Source organism: Bipolaris victoriae (assembly GCF_000527765.1).
Source record: "Bipolaris victoriae FI3 unplaced genomic scaffold scaffold_78, whole genome shotgun sequence".
Lineage (NCBI taxonomy): Eukaryota > Fungi > Ascomycota > Dothideomycetes > Pleosporales > Pleosporaceae > Bipolaris > Bipolaris victoriae.
The window spans coordinates 131812-143801 of NW_014575314.1; the positions used below are offsets into that span (position 1 = coordinate 131812).

Consider the following 11990-nt stretch of genomic DNA (forward strand, 5'->3'; position numbering starts at 1 on the left):
CCCTTCACCAACGCGTCGTTTTTTCAGGCAGCAAATTACCGCCTTGCGCTTATTTTAAAATCCCACCATTGACTCTCTCTGCAATGGAAGCAGGTAAAGGCCTGTTATCGATGCAGAATTTTTCCTTTACTTTTTTCGACAATATAAAAAGCCATTTGCATGGTCTCAACTGCGGCTGCTAGGTAGCGACATACACCCCACAACCACCGAATACAGAATCAGCTGCAGATACGGAGTCACCTTGATCACCAGCTGCTTTGCCCTTTTGCGCAAATTTCCCGTGTTGCCTCAGTCTGCGGGTACTACGACCTTTTGGCCAAACGTCGCCTCGGCGAGATACATCTGCGATAATTACCACACCACCAAAACCCACCTGGCCTGCGATTCAAAAGCCAATCCCTCCCTCACCATACCTCGAAGAAGATAGAAAAAAACCCCCCCAGGCAAACCACCAACCCCCGGGAGAGGACCAACCCGCAAAGAAAAAAAATGGCCATCGCAAAACCCTCCACAACTCTCCCCCACCGCCAACAATCCCACCACCTCACAGTCCCCGCCCCTTCCACATCCTCTTCCTCCTCAGCACCCAGCATATCCGCCTCCCCCCTCTTCAGCGCAAGCACACACGACATAGCCATGCTCCACGACATCCACAGTCTCCTCAACAAACTCTTCATCCGCAACCGGAACCAGCACCGCCGCAGCACGTGGTGGAAGGCGCTGCACGGCTTCCGGAAGCAGATGGCGTTGCTGCTGGGTGAGCTGGAAGCGAAAGAGCTAAGGGAGTATGAGAGACGGCAGAGGGTGCAGGCTAGATTGAGGTTTTGGGATGAGAGGGGGGAGGTGCATGCGTGGTATTAGTATGTTCTTTTTTTTCTCTTATTCCGCCATGTTGCTTGCAACTTGCAAAATCAAGTTTTATTGAGATATTAGGGTACGGATGCTAATTTCTTCGTGTAATAGTCAGTTCAGTCAGCTTGTAGCTGTGGGCCCTTTCTCTAGCCTCGGCCTCGTCATGATGGCGTCTGTCGCACGCGTGTGCCGCATCACGGGTATTACGTCCGTGTACGAGCAGATTGCCTCTGCAGAGGTCAAGGGCGTGCTGGATGCGAGTGATAGGTTAGGCTTGGCAGGGCAATTTGAGGGTGTGCTGAGTGGTGGGGACGAGTGCGATGAGGGTGTTGTCATTGCGAGGGAGGATGAAGACTAGATTTGATCGACGAGGGGAGTTTGTCGTCTTGATGTGGTGGTGGGCAATATGAATTGATACCAAGTAGCCCTAGTCTGGCTACATACCCTCGATTAAGCGTTTGTAATTATTGGATTTTACATACTATGCAACAACGTGGATACGACTAGTAAACAACTCATTACCACCTATCTAATACCAAACCTCGATCCCAGAGTGCCGAATCGATCCTTACCCTCCGCCTTTGGACTCTGCGCCGCAACTTGCGCCCCCTCCTGCACCTTCTCGAGCAAAATGGCACCCTTCATTTGGTCCACCTTGCTGTACTTTTTATTCCTCTGCGCAATGTCGAAGAACTCTTCGGAATTGTCCGTACCCATGAGCGCCACCGTCTGCGTCAGTTCGTCCAAGTTTTCCATGAGGATTGGGTTGTTCAGCGAACTGACGAATTGCGATAGGAAAGCCGTGTCGGCGGCGAGGGTGGCAACTGCGGCAGGAGAGATACGCTTGATGTGTTGCGCAAGAGGCAGATCGAGGATGGCAGTTGAGGCGTGGGATAGTGCGTCAAAGTAGATGAACTCTTTGATGTCCATGGGTAGGGCAAGAAGAACTGACGACATGATGTTAGAAAGGTACCTAGTCAACTCCAGCATGTATGTCGAAGGCTCCGTCTGCGGTTTCGTGGCCATCCAGTCGTATTCTGCCGTCTCAATCAAGTCGTCAATCTTGCTGTTGACGAGCTCGAACACACGGTTCGATGCCGTGTTCTTGGCCTTTGCGAAGCGCTCTGTGGCAGTGAGAACTATGGGACCTGTTGCAGAGGGCGAAGAGCGGGCTTCGAACAGCAGGTCCTGGAGCTCTACGCATGCGTTTTCAAAGTGCTCCAGGTTGGTGAGAATTTGTACAATCTGGCCGGGATACTGACTGCTTAGACGCTCGACAAGACTTCCACACACTTTCTCGCAGAGTAGCTCGTCAAGGCTAGTACGGAGGGTCTCATCAATGACACTGCTCTTTTGGAAATAGTCGTCGCTGAAGAGGTAGATCTGATTTAGGAAGTTCCTAATGTCGATGCAGCATAGAGGGTACATTTGTGAGAATGGCAACACACATGGGAATGTGAGTTGTTCGCTGTTGGCCGGAGGGCTGTACCAAGACACGGAGACGACCTTATCGTACTCTTCCCGTGAATTGATAGGCATGGGCATGTAATCGTCGGTGTGTACAATCTCCAAGAAATCGTCGCTGAACCGTTGCTTGAGGAGAGCGGAGTACTTGGAGAAGAGGGTGAGAAGCAGGTCGTTCATTGCAGAGACCGAATATCCCCATTTCTTAAGGTCGAGTTAGTTTGGATCGAATACGGTAGTCAGGAATACGAACCTCCATTGTGAGCATGAAAAGTGCAATGCGGCCTTTGATTTTGAGCAGCAGCTCATCGTTGTCGACGGTGTGAAGCTCTCCTGTGATGAGCTTGATTGCACTTTGACACATTGAATCCCACAGTTCGTCAACCTATTCCTGTGTTAGCCACAACGATGACAAATAAGACAGGAAACTCCACTTACGTCAGCTTGTGATCGCAGATTGGTTGTTATTGTCATGGTTGCTTTCTCAATAATGGCATATCCCGCAATACTCTCGAGCAAACTACTCAGGTCGCTGCACTCTTCATCAAGCAGATTAAGTTTATTGGGTATGATCAGATCTTTCTGCGTCCGTCGATCCGAAGCGTACTCGGCTCTGAACTGTTCGCTCTTACCCAGCGTCTCGTTGATATGCATGGCTTCAAACAAACGGGAGAAGTCGGTCTCGTTGCCTGCCTCTTCGTTGTTCAGAACATCAAACTCATCCGTCTCATCAGCGACAAGTTCAATAGCCGAGTTCAGTTTGAACTTTGAGAAGCGCGGATCCGTCTCAGCGCGCCATTGGTTGCGCTTTCTTCGCTGCTCGGTATAGAAAAACGACACCTCGCCTAGGAACTGTGCAGACTCGCGGATGCGATACAGCCATGTACTCAGGTCGCTCTTGACTGCTTCTCTGATTTGCTCCTGGGTTTGGGGAATCGACTTCTCAATCAAATTCGCAATCTTAAACCGACTAATCTCCTTCAAATGAATCGTCTGAAGCTCGTCTAGTGCCCTTAACGCTGCATAGTAGTTCTTCTCTTTCAGCAGATCCTGGACCTGGTTGGCGATTCGGAGAACGTTCAAGCACGCGTTGAGCGCTTGGCTAGCTTCGTTGATGTTTTGGCGCACCCCTCTGGAGTCGACTAGCGCTTTCTTGTGCTCCGCCAGCTTCTCGATACTCTCTTGGATGGACTCGTTTAGCTGCAGGATTTCACCACTCATTTGCACGGTCTGGTCCCGTATCCTGAGCAGTGAGTCGACAGAGCTCACAAAGTCTTGATGGTTTGCGTTACATATTCGCTCAATCTCATGCTCGCGATCATTTGCATATCGATCGAATGTGACTTGCAGTTGGTTTGAGTAACGGGGGTCCTTCATTATGGGGATCAGCTGATCAATATAGTCCGAGCCCACGGACGACTGGGATATCTGATAAGGTTAGCACAGTGATGGTGACTACAGTACACATGGTCAGTTTTTACTTGTTTGATCGCTGTCCACAAGTCATCGTCAGGGTCAATAGCTGATGGCATGGTGATGGCAGCCTAAAGGAGTTTGGCAGTTCGTGTCGAGTATGACTATTAAGCAGCTAGGTACTAAGACTTTACTTGAGAAAGTATCTTCAGTCTTGTTATAAAGTTGTTGTATGTTGTTCGTATGTCGTCGTCGGTTGCCCACGGGCTTGAAACGCGTACCTGGCAAGTCGGCGATGCGCCTGATACCGCACCAACTCAAATGCGGTCTAGTGCACTTGGCGGCATTCGGGCCCACTTTCCCCATCAAGGGCGGGCAATGCTCGAGAATGCCCAACCAAAGAGCCATGATTGCACGACATACGGCAGAAATGCTGGAACTATCGTTTTTGTGTATGGAGAGCTTCTGAAGTGTGCTATATCTTATGCAGTTAGCATGTCAGTATTTCTTATTAGAGCAATGAGAAATCGTGGATGGTTGACAATATCATCGCTGGGAATACGGCAGATTTCGATCAATCAAGCGACAACAGGAAGAGAGAGAGGGTTAACTCAGGAATCCCCTACTTTTCTCTGTTATCAAGTGTATTCAACTAAAGTTTTGGCCTCGGAGCAGCACTCGGTTTGCATCAGACAATCATCCCCAGTTCTATGCATATGGGTGCCCCACTTTCTGGAGCGATGACGGAGTAACCCCGCCGATTTCTCAGTACTCCGATCCGGAGTCAACCAGGGAGATATAACTTTGCCCAAACTTTTTTCCTCTTGCTTGGCAACTTCTCACAAATTATACACAATGGAGACAATTACCAGTAGGTGCTCAATTCCAGTGCCATTGATAGTACGCTAATAGCTTTTGTAGACAAACTCCAGAACGTCATGGGTACTGCCACTGGACCGTACAGCGGAAAGTATGTTGCAGAAAGGCAACGCCTTTGATGTAAACTGGCTAACAATGCGGCAGGACTGCCCTTTTGCTCGGCGCCGGTTTTGTGTAAGTTAACGAAATGCTACAAACAAATGCAGTAACTAATCTGAGTAGCACACGCCCAACCGTAGATGTTCTCGCAAAGTCTGGCGTCAAAGTCACAGTGGCATGCCGTACCTTGGAAAAGGCTCAAGGCCTGGCTAAGGGCATTCCTAACACCAACGCCATTAGCGTATGGCATTCAATTCTCGCACTGTCGACTCAGCTGCTAACAATTACTAGCTTGACGTAAACAACGCCGAAGCACTCGACGCCGAAGTCGCCAAGGTTGACGTTGTCATCTCTCTCATTCCCTACACATTTCACGCCACTGTCATCAAGTCAGCGATCCGCAAGAAGAAGAATGTCGTCACAACATCATATGTCTCCCCCGCCATGATGGAGCTCGACGCTGAGGCAAAGGAGGCCGGTATCACAGTCATGAACGAGATTGGTGTAGACCCTGGTGTCGACCATCTCTCGGCTGTCCTTACCATCGATGAGGTCCACAAGGCTGGCGGCAAGATCCTGTCTTTCAAGTCATACTGCGGTGGTCTTCCCGCTCCAGAGGCCTCAGACAACCCCCTCGGTTACAAGTTCTCCTGGAGCTCCAGGGGTGTACTGCTCGCCCTGAGAAATCAGGCAGCTTTCTACCAAGATGGCGAGGTCAAGTCGATCGAGGGCCCAGAGCTCATGGCTGAGGCAAAGCCATACTTCATCTACCCCGGCTACGCTTTCGTCGCATACCCCAACCGTGACTCTACACCCTACAAGGAGCGCTACAACATCCCAGAGGCACAAACCATTATCCGTGGTACACTGAGGTACCAGGGTTTCCCAGAGTACATCAAGTGCCTGGTAGACATTGGCTTCCTGTCAGAAGACCCCAAGGACTTCCTCAAGGAGGGCCAGAAGAGCACCTGGCGCGATGCCACGGCCAAGATTGTTGGTGCCACCAGCAGCAAGGACGAAGACATCATCTGGGCCATTTCCTCCCGAACAAAGTTCGCCAGCACAGAAGAGAAGGACCGCATCATTTCCGGTCTCCGCTGGATCGGTATCATCTCAGATGAGGAAATCATTCCTCGCGGCAACCCTCTGGACACTCTATGCGCTACTCTGGAGAAGAAGATGCAGTATGAGGAGGGTGAGCGCGACATGGTCATGCTCCAGCACAGGTTCGAAATCGAAAACAAGGACGGCAGCAAGGCGGTCCGCACCTGCACACTCGTAGACTACGGTGACCCCAAGGGCTACTCGGCCATGGCCAAGTTGGTCGGTGTGCCGTGCGCGGTAGCTGTCCAGCAGGTACTTGACGGTACGCTCAGCGAGAAGGGTATCCTAGCGCCTATGAGCACGGAGATTTGCAAGCCGTTGATGAAAACATTGGAGGACCAGTATGGTGTGTACTTCAAGGAGAAGACCATCCCCATGTAAAGGGCAAGATGGGTATCATTAAGAAGGGGTTTGAGTGGACTGTCATGCCGACATGACCAGGTAGACATTAGCATCAGGCACAATCACGTGAACAAATAAATATCCCTCATGAATTACTCTTCTGAGCTTTGCTGCCTTTTTTCTTTTCTGGGTATACGTTGGTATCTCTGCCGCCGTGGCATCGTCATCTATTGTGCTTATTTCACTTCTTCTCCTTCCTCCTCTATACCCTCGCTCAATCCAATCCTGCGGTTGGTGGGGCCCTTCCTCCAACCGCCTTCTTCGCTCCTCCATTCCCGCCTCCCATGCCGCCTCCAAACATGCTCCCAAGCATATCGAACATGGGATTGCCCTGTCGGGGGATCTTGATTCCAAAGTACATTTCGCCAATCTGATCCAACGCCTCATTCCAGTTCACGTCTTTCAAATCGCCCGCATAATGGCTCTTTAGCTGACGCCACAGACTGGGATCTCCCCTTTCCACACTCAGAAGGAGCAATCCGAGGAAATTCAATAATGGCAGCGAGGGGTATACGCGGAATTCAGACGACTTTGTGGAAACGGCTTGTGTGGGTGGATTTGGTGTTTTCTCGACGGCAGAGGTGAAGAGGAGGAAGAATTTGTTTGCGGCTCGGAGGTTGCCGGTGAGGAGGTAGGGCAGGACGCCACGGGCACAGTAGAGGGGCGCTGTGTGCGGCGCATCTGATGTGTACCAGTTGTAGTGTAGGGAAGCGAGGGTTGCAGCGCTATCTTGGGTGCCGAGGAGAAGGTGGCGTTCTGCCTCGTAGGGTTCGAGTTCTGTGGGTTGCAAGTTAGCAAGAGCTTTGAATACATCCTCCTTGATTTTCTCTTTTATGATCTCTTCTTCTTGCTCGCGACGCAGCATGCTGGTATCTCTGGCTGGGAAAACTCACCCTCAGCGTACAACCCCCCCGCAACATGATGTAACTCCGGGTCGCCTGCAGGGAAGTCTCCAAACCGCGAACTCCATACTATCATCTCGCCCACAAACTTCTTCTTGGTAGGCTCATCCTTGGGGAACGCCCGCAGAAGTGTTAACAGCCGCCCTTTGCTTTCGGCATCTACTTTGATTTCCCCTTTGTTGTACACGTCTAGTAGGAAGATGCAGAGGTCGCCGCCGGAGCCGCCCTGGCCAGCTTGTAGCAGCGATTGTGCGCCTTGGAAGAGGATCGAGGTTGCGTTGGGCCAGTCGCTGGCTTTTGTGTAGCGCGAGGCGATCACGCGGAGTTGTTGGTGGGCTTCGTAGTACTGACCCTCTGCGATTCTATGGTGGGGTCAGCTTGACAGCGTCATTCAGGGGCGTTTCGCGAGGCATTCACTTTTCTCTTTGTCGCGCAAGCGTCTTTTCGATTTTGGAGGCCATTTTTGGCGGAGTAAGGGTGGTGAGTGGTTGGGATGAGGACAAGTTTGGGGAGCAGACGTTGGCTGTTTGAGCTGTTGGTTGAGTTGGCTCACGAGCAATGACGCAGCGCTACGGGCGGTTGCTGGACCCCACATCTGCCTCGACTTGAGCTCGATTGCCAGCGCGCTTGCTCTACACAACACCTGCTACTATATCTCTTTCCATTGTTACGATTTAATCCTCTGTCTAAAATGCAAATTCAGCACTAGCCTGATGAACACCTTCATGGATAGGTTTTCGCTTTTTATCTAGACAAATTCCAGAAAGGATCGGAACATATGGGGTGCCGGTTGACGTATGATGGTACTATACTCTTATTCGCGGTCGAGATTCCTCGAGAGCTTTGCAGGGCACAACTGTATGGCCAACAGCTCACTGGCAACACTTTCAAACATCTGGTGTCGCTTGGTTCAATGCGTCTCATCTTCAGTCACCTCGTCAACATAATGCCCGGTGTATCAAAACAACATCACCCATGCCTATCGCATCGATCATGGCCTGCTTGGACACGACCACGGACACGCAATGACTTTGGTTTCTTTTGTACTAGCTGCCTTTAGCATACACAATCTCTGGTCCATATACGCCCAGGTACCTGGGCTAGCCTGAAAACATGCAAGTGGGTACACCAAACGGAGAAATTTGCAAAAAGCTTTTTGATTCTTCGCGCATGCTTTGCATTCATCTCTTTTACATCTTACATGATTGAATGTGATCTTAGTCTTACTGTTTATTCTCATTGCACCGCCAGCGCTGGCAAAAGAACAATTGGTCAACCTTAAATGTTGACGACAGGATACCCAGCAAAGAAAGTGGTGTTCATCTGCAGCATCTCTCGATGCCACTGCCCTTTTCGGAAGACAAAGTCAATGTTGTACCAAATCGTCTGCAATGGCGATGATTTGAAGGGCGCAGCAAAAAGAGCTACAGCTGCAAAAATATTTTTGATGCGTCGTCCGGGAGTCGAACCCGAGCCAATTGCTTGGGAAGCAATTATCCTACCGCTGGACCAACGATGCTTTCAGAATATAGGATACTTCTGAAAATTTGAGCTTTATATCGTCATTGTGGTATGTAGTGGTAATGCATCAATACAAGTTTGTTGATGATCCTGCAAGATCCAGTCAGCATACACCCGAAGCTGACAAGAAACTCTTCGATGCCGAGACACGTGGCTAAATTCGAGAAAATCCTGCTACAGTCCAACCCTCCACTTGCTCTTTAGGATTTCTTCTGCTGACTGTGTTCATGATAATGCTCCGACCTATGCACATTATAACTGAGCATACGATAGCTTTTGATTGGGCTATCAGTCTGCGAAGATGTTCATAACAGTATCACGTTATGAAATATTCAGCATTTCCCTTAAGTACCTTTGATGAATTTCTTTCTTCAACACAACTCTTCGAAAACAAGAGTGAGCTGATAAAAAAGTTCAATAACGAGTATAACCGGCTCAATAACAAATATTCCTAACCGAGAGCTGCTGAGAGCGGGGTCGTCGTATGACCAGAGTGGGGCTGATGCGTGTGTCTGGCTAGTTATCTCCTAATGCGATGACATTCGAAATCACTACGATCCCATGAACTAACGCGTAAGAAACAACCAGATTACAGTGCTACGCTAGTGTCTTGTAGTAGAAAATAATGTTTCCTCTGCAAGAGACGGGCAACTGATAGACGCTTCCATTTGGCTTCATCCTATTCTTAATTACAGGGAAATGAACATGTTTCTACCCAACACCATCGAGTCAAAATTTGAGTTTCATTCCTTGAAAATATTATTGCAACATTTGCATTCCTGAGTATTCCGGTGAAGTCTATTCAACCTGAAAGAGTAATGCGAATCAGACCTTCAGGTACTGCGTACTCGACCTCATCACATGAAAATCAATCTAGTCTAAGACAATCGACTATAACGAATGCCATAAGATACGGGCTACCTCGGCTTGCGCTAGTACTCTGCATTACACAAAAGAGTATCATGCACGATTTTGGTACACTATGTTCCAGGCCTCTATGCGGCATTCGGTACACCATTAATCATTTTGAACCAGAGCTCATCAAAAGGGTTAGCGTGAGAGCAGCGTAGTCCGAATGCAATTTGTAATGTCGACAAGGATATGTTAGTGTAATATTTGGAATAAAGGAGTCGATAGTGTGTTCAACGTAGTCCGTGTTAACGTGGGTTAGAGGAGAAGCCGTGAAAGGGTCATTTCCGCGGACAGTAGAATATACAACCGAAAACAAAAATGCAAGCATGGCGATTTGCGAACAAGAGTTGTTGATGCAAGACTAGGCTAGAAAACATGACATGTGCATCACAAAACAGTTGGAAGAAGTGGAGGCGAGGTATAAGTTGAGCTCGAAGCCCAGAACATGCATTTTCATTTGCATTCACATCCGCTGAGATGCAGGATAAGTATCTATAGAGAAGAAGAAGAAAAACCAATGAGATCGTGCCGCAAGCGTCGTGTTCTCAAAACCAGTTCCACAAAGGAACATAAGAAGAAGAAGTGTGCGTCAAAAGCCATCGCCGAAGCAGATTCGCGCCGTTTTCCGTTTGTCTTGACTGCAAAGCCAAGATCATAGTCCACCCGAAACCATGTCCATAAAAGAAGCCTTAAAGAAAGATGAAGGTCGTCTAAGAAAAGTCCCTGGCGTGGCGCCTGGAGTTGCTGGAAGCAACAGATGCGATTTCAGGTCCAGGAGCATCTGGGGATGTCTTGCCAGCCTGGTGCCAGTAAAGATCCCACTTGAGGAGCGGGTCGTTGGCCTTGTACAGCTCGGTACCCTTCTTTCCAGCAGGGACCTTGGCGCCGTCCTTACCGCCAGTAACCTTGATGTTGAAGGCTTGAGGCCAGAACTGGCGGTTGCTGACATCGCCATTGTTGTGGATGGAGACGACCTCGGTTCGGAGGACGTAGCTTTGGCTGGGAATGTCAGATGGAATCTTGACTGTCTGGGTGTTGCCATTGTCGTAGAAGATGGCGTCTGTGCCCCAGTAACCAGTTTGTTCCTGGGGTGAGCCGGATGAGTAGCGGCCCTTGCGGTAGTCGATCAGGGCGGACTCGTGGATCTTGAAGAACTGGAGGGTCGTCTTGTCGACCTTGGCACAGTCACCGTTGCAAGGGGCGAGATAAGTGGCAGTCCAGCCGTGGTGGGAGCAGTCCCAGCCCTCTTCGCCACCGCCACAGCTGCCTTCGTGGTGCCAGTGGAAAGTGACATCAGATCCAGCGGGAACTGGAACAGTGTAAGGCGAGGGGGAAGCGTCCTTGTGAGCAATGATGTCGGGGTGTCCAATCTTGTCGCCGTACACGGGCTGGTATCCCCAGCCCTGAGCGGTCCACCACGCAGGAGACTGATTACCTGGATCGACCTTGCTTGCCTGACGGTAGCCTTCATAAGTCTTGCCACCAGCCTCGAACTTCTCAACAGAAGTGTGGCCGGCAACGGTGGAAATGAGAGCTGCGACAAGGGCAGTGGTCTGAAAGATCTTGGACATGGACATAATGGCGATTTGCAGAAGAGGGTTCGTTGGGGGTATTGATGACGAGGCAACGCTAAAGGGTATAAAAGAATGACGAAGAGCGAGTTTCTGATAGCACCTGGCTATGAAAGAGTGACTGGTCAAAGACTGACTGTGGAAAGAATGACTTGCTTGCTGGAGCGTGAAGAAAAACGAGACCGGACGGGGAACGAAAAGACCTTATGTATAATCGGAGCAAGGGCTGAAATGATCCCACAAGGAGATCCAGACGCTTCTTCCGTCCCCCTTCTCCCCGCATTTCCCGAAAAGCAAGAGAATCGTTTACGTTGTGGCTTCTGTCGGCACCGGCTTGCGGCCTGCTGACGCCCATACCCACTGACGCCCCATTACGTGGGATATGTGCCTGACGCTAATGTAGGTACAGCAGAACTAAGCACAAGGACACTTGGGTCACCAGGGTGTTGAACGGTCATTCCTAGTGGCCCCGGTCTTGGGCAGCCTTTCGAATGACAGAGTTGGCTAATCCTGTCGTCTCCACTGTGTTGCTGCGGCTGCCTTGGCCGCTTCTCTGTTGACTAGATCGGCACTATTTGTTCCTGAACCAAATATCCACAGGTCTCGACGGCCCCTCAAGACTTTTCAGTGGAATCCGGAGGGGGGTGAGATACATCTAATAATCGACAGGACGAATCAGAAGGCAGTGACGTTATGTCTTCTTTGGTTCAAAATGACCAAGCGTGCTTTTCTTGTGGTCGGGCCACCTCTCGGCTCGCAGTCTGCTGCCAACAGGGGTTGTACGGGGCTCCCATTGCCGTACGCCAACCGCACAACGCCGTCGTTTCAGCCGTCAGCCTCAAGCGAAAAGAGCTATCGATAAACATCCTAT

General features: G+C 50.1%; 5 protein-coding genes across 5 annotated transcripts; 2 read left to right on the plus strand and 3 right to left on the minus strand.

Annotated features, from left to right (window-relative positions):
• Positions 1-489: 489 nt before the first annotated feature.
• On the plus strand, positions 490-1210 carry COCVIDRAFT_106417 (hypothetical protein; the record flags this gene model as incomplete). The annotated part of the gene is made up of 2 exons (XM_014698432.1): positions 490-860; positions 964-1210. The coding sequence occupies 2 exons, from the start codon at positions 490-492 to the stop codon at positions 1208-1210; spliced, it is 618 nt and encodes a 205-aa protein (XP_014553918.1).
• A 167-nt stretch (positions 1211-1377) lies between these two features.
• COCVIDRAFT_28980 (hypothetical protein) lies at positions 1378-3848 on the minus strand (the record flags this gene model as incomplete). Its single annotated transcript, XM_014698433.1, has 4 exons — positions 1378-2520; positions 2570-2701; positions 2755-3744; positions 3798-3848. The coding sequence occupies 4 exons, from the start codon at positions 3846-3848 to the stop codon at positions 1378-1380; spliced, it is 2316 nt and encodes a 771-aa protein (XP_014553919.1).
• Positions 3849-4584: 736 nt separating this feature from the next.
• On the plus strand, positions 4585-6192 carry COCVIDRAFT_18305 (hypothetical protein; the record flags this gene model as incomplete). The annotated part of the gene is made up of 5 exons (XM_014698397.1): positions 4585-4600; positions 4651-4699; positions 4753-4782; positions 4831-4948; positions 4999-6192. The coding sequence occupies 5 exons, from the start codon at positions 4585-4587 to the stop codon at positions 6190-6192; spliced, it is 1407 nt and encodes a 468-aa protein (XP_014553883.1).
• A 235-nt stretch (positions 6193-6427) lies between these two features.
• Positions 6428-7576, minus strand: COCVIDRAFT_106445 (hypothetical protein; the record flags this gene model as incomplete). The annotated part of the gene is made up of 3 exons (XM_014698434.1): positions 6428-6990; positions 7107-7477; positions 7533-7576. The coding sequence occupies 3 exons, from the start codon at positions 7574-7576 to the stop codon at positions 6428-6430; spliced, it is 978 nt and encodes a 325-aa protein (XP_014553920.1).
• Positions 7577-10258: 2682 nt separating this feature from the next.
• COCVIDRAFT_28983 (lytic polysaccharide monooxygenase) lies at positions 10259-11119 on the minus strand (the record flags this gene model as incomplete). The annotated part of the gene is made up of 1 exon (XM_014698435.1): positions 10259-11119. The coding sequence occupies one exon, from the start codon at positions 11117-11119 to the stop codon at positions 10259-10261; it is 861 nt and encodes a 286-aa protein (XP_014553921.1).
• Between the last annotated feature and the right edge of the window lie 871 nt (positions 11120-11990).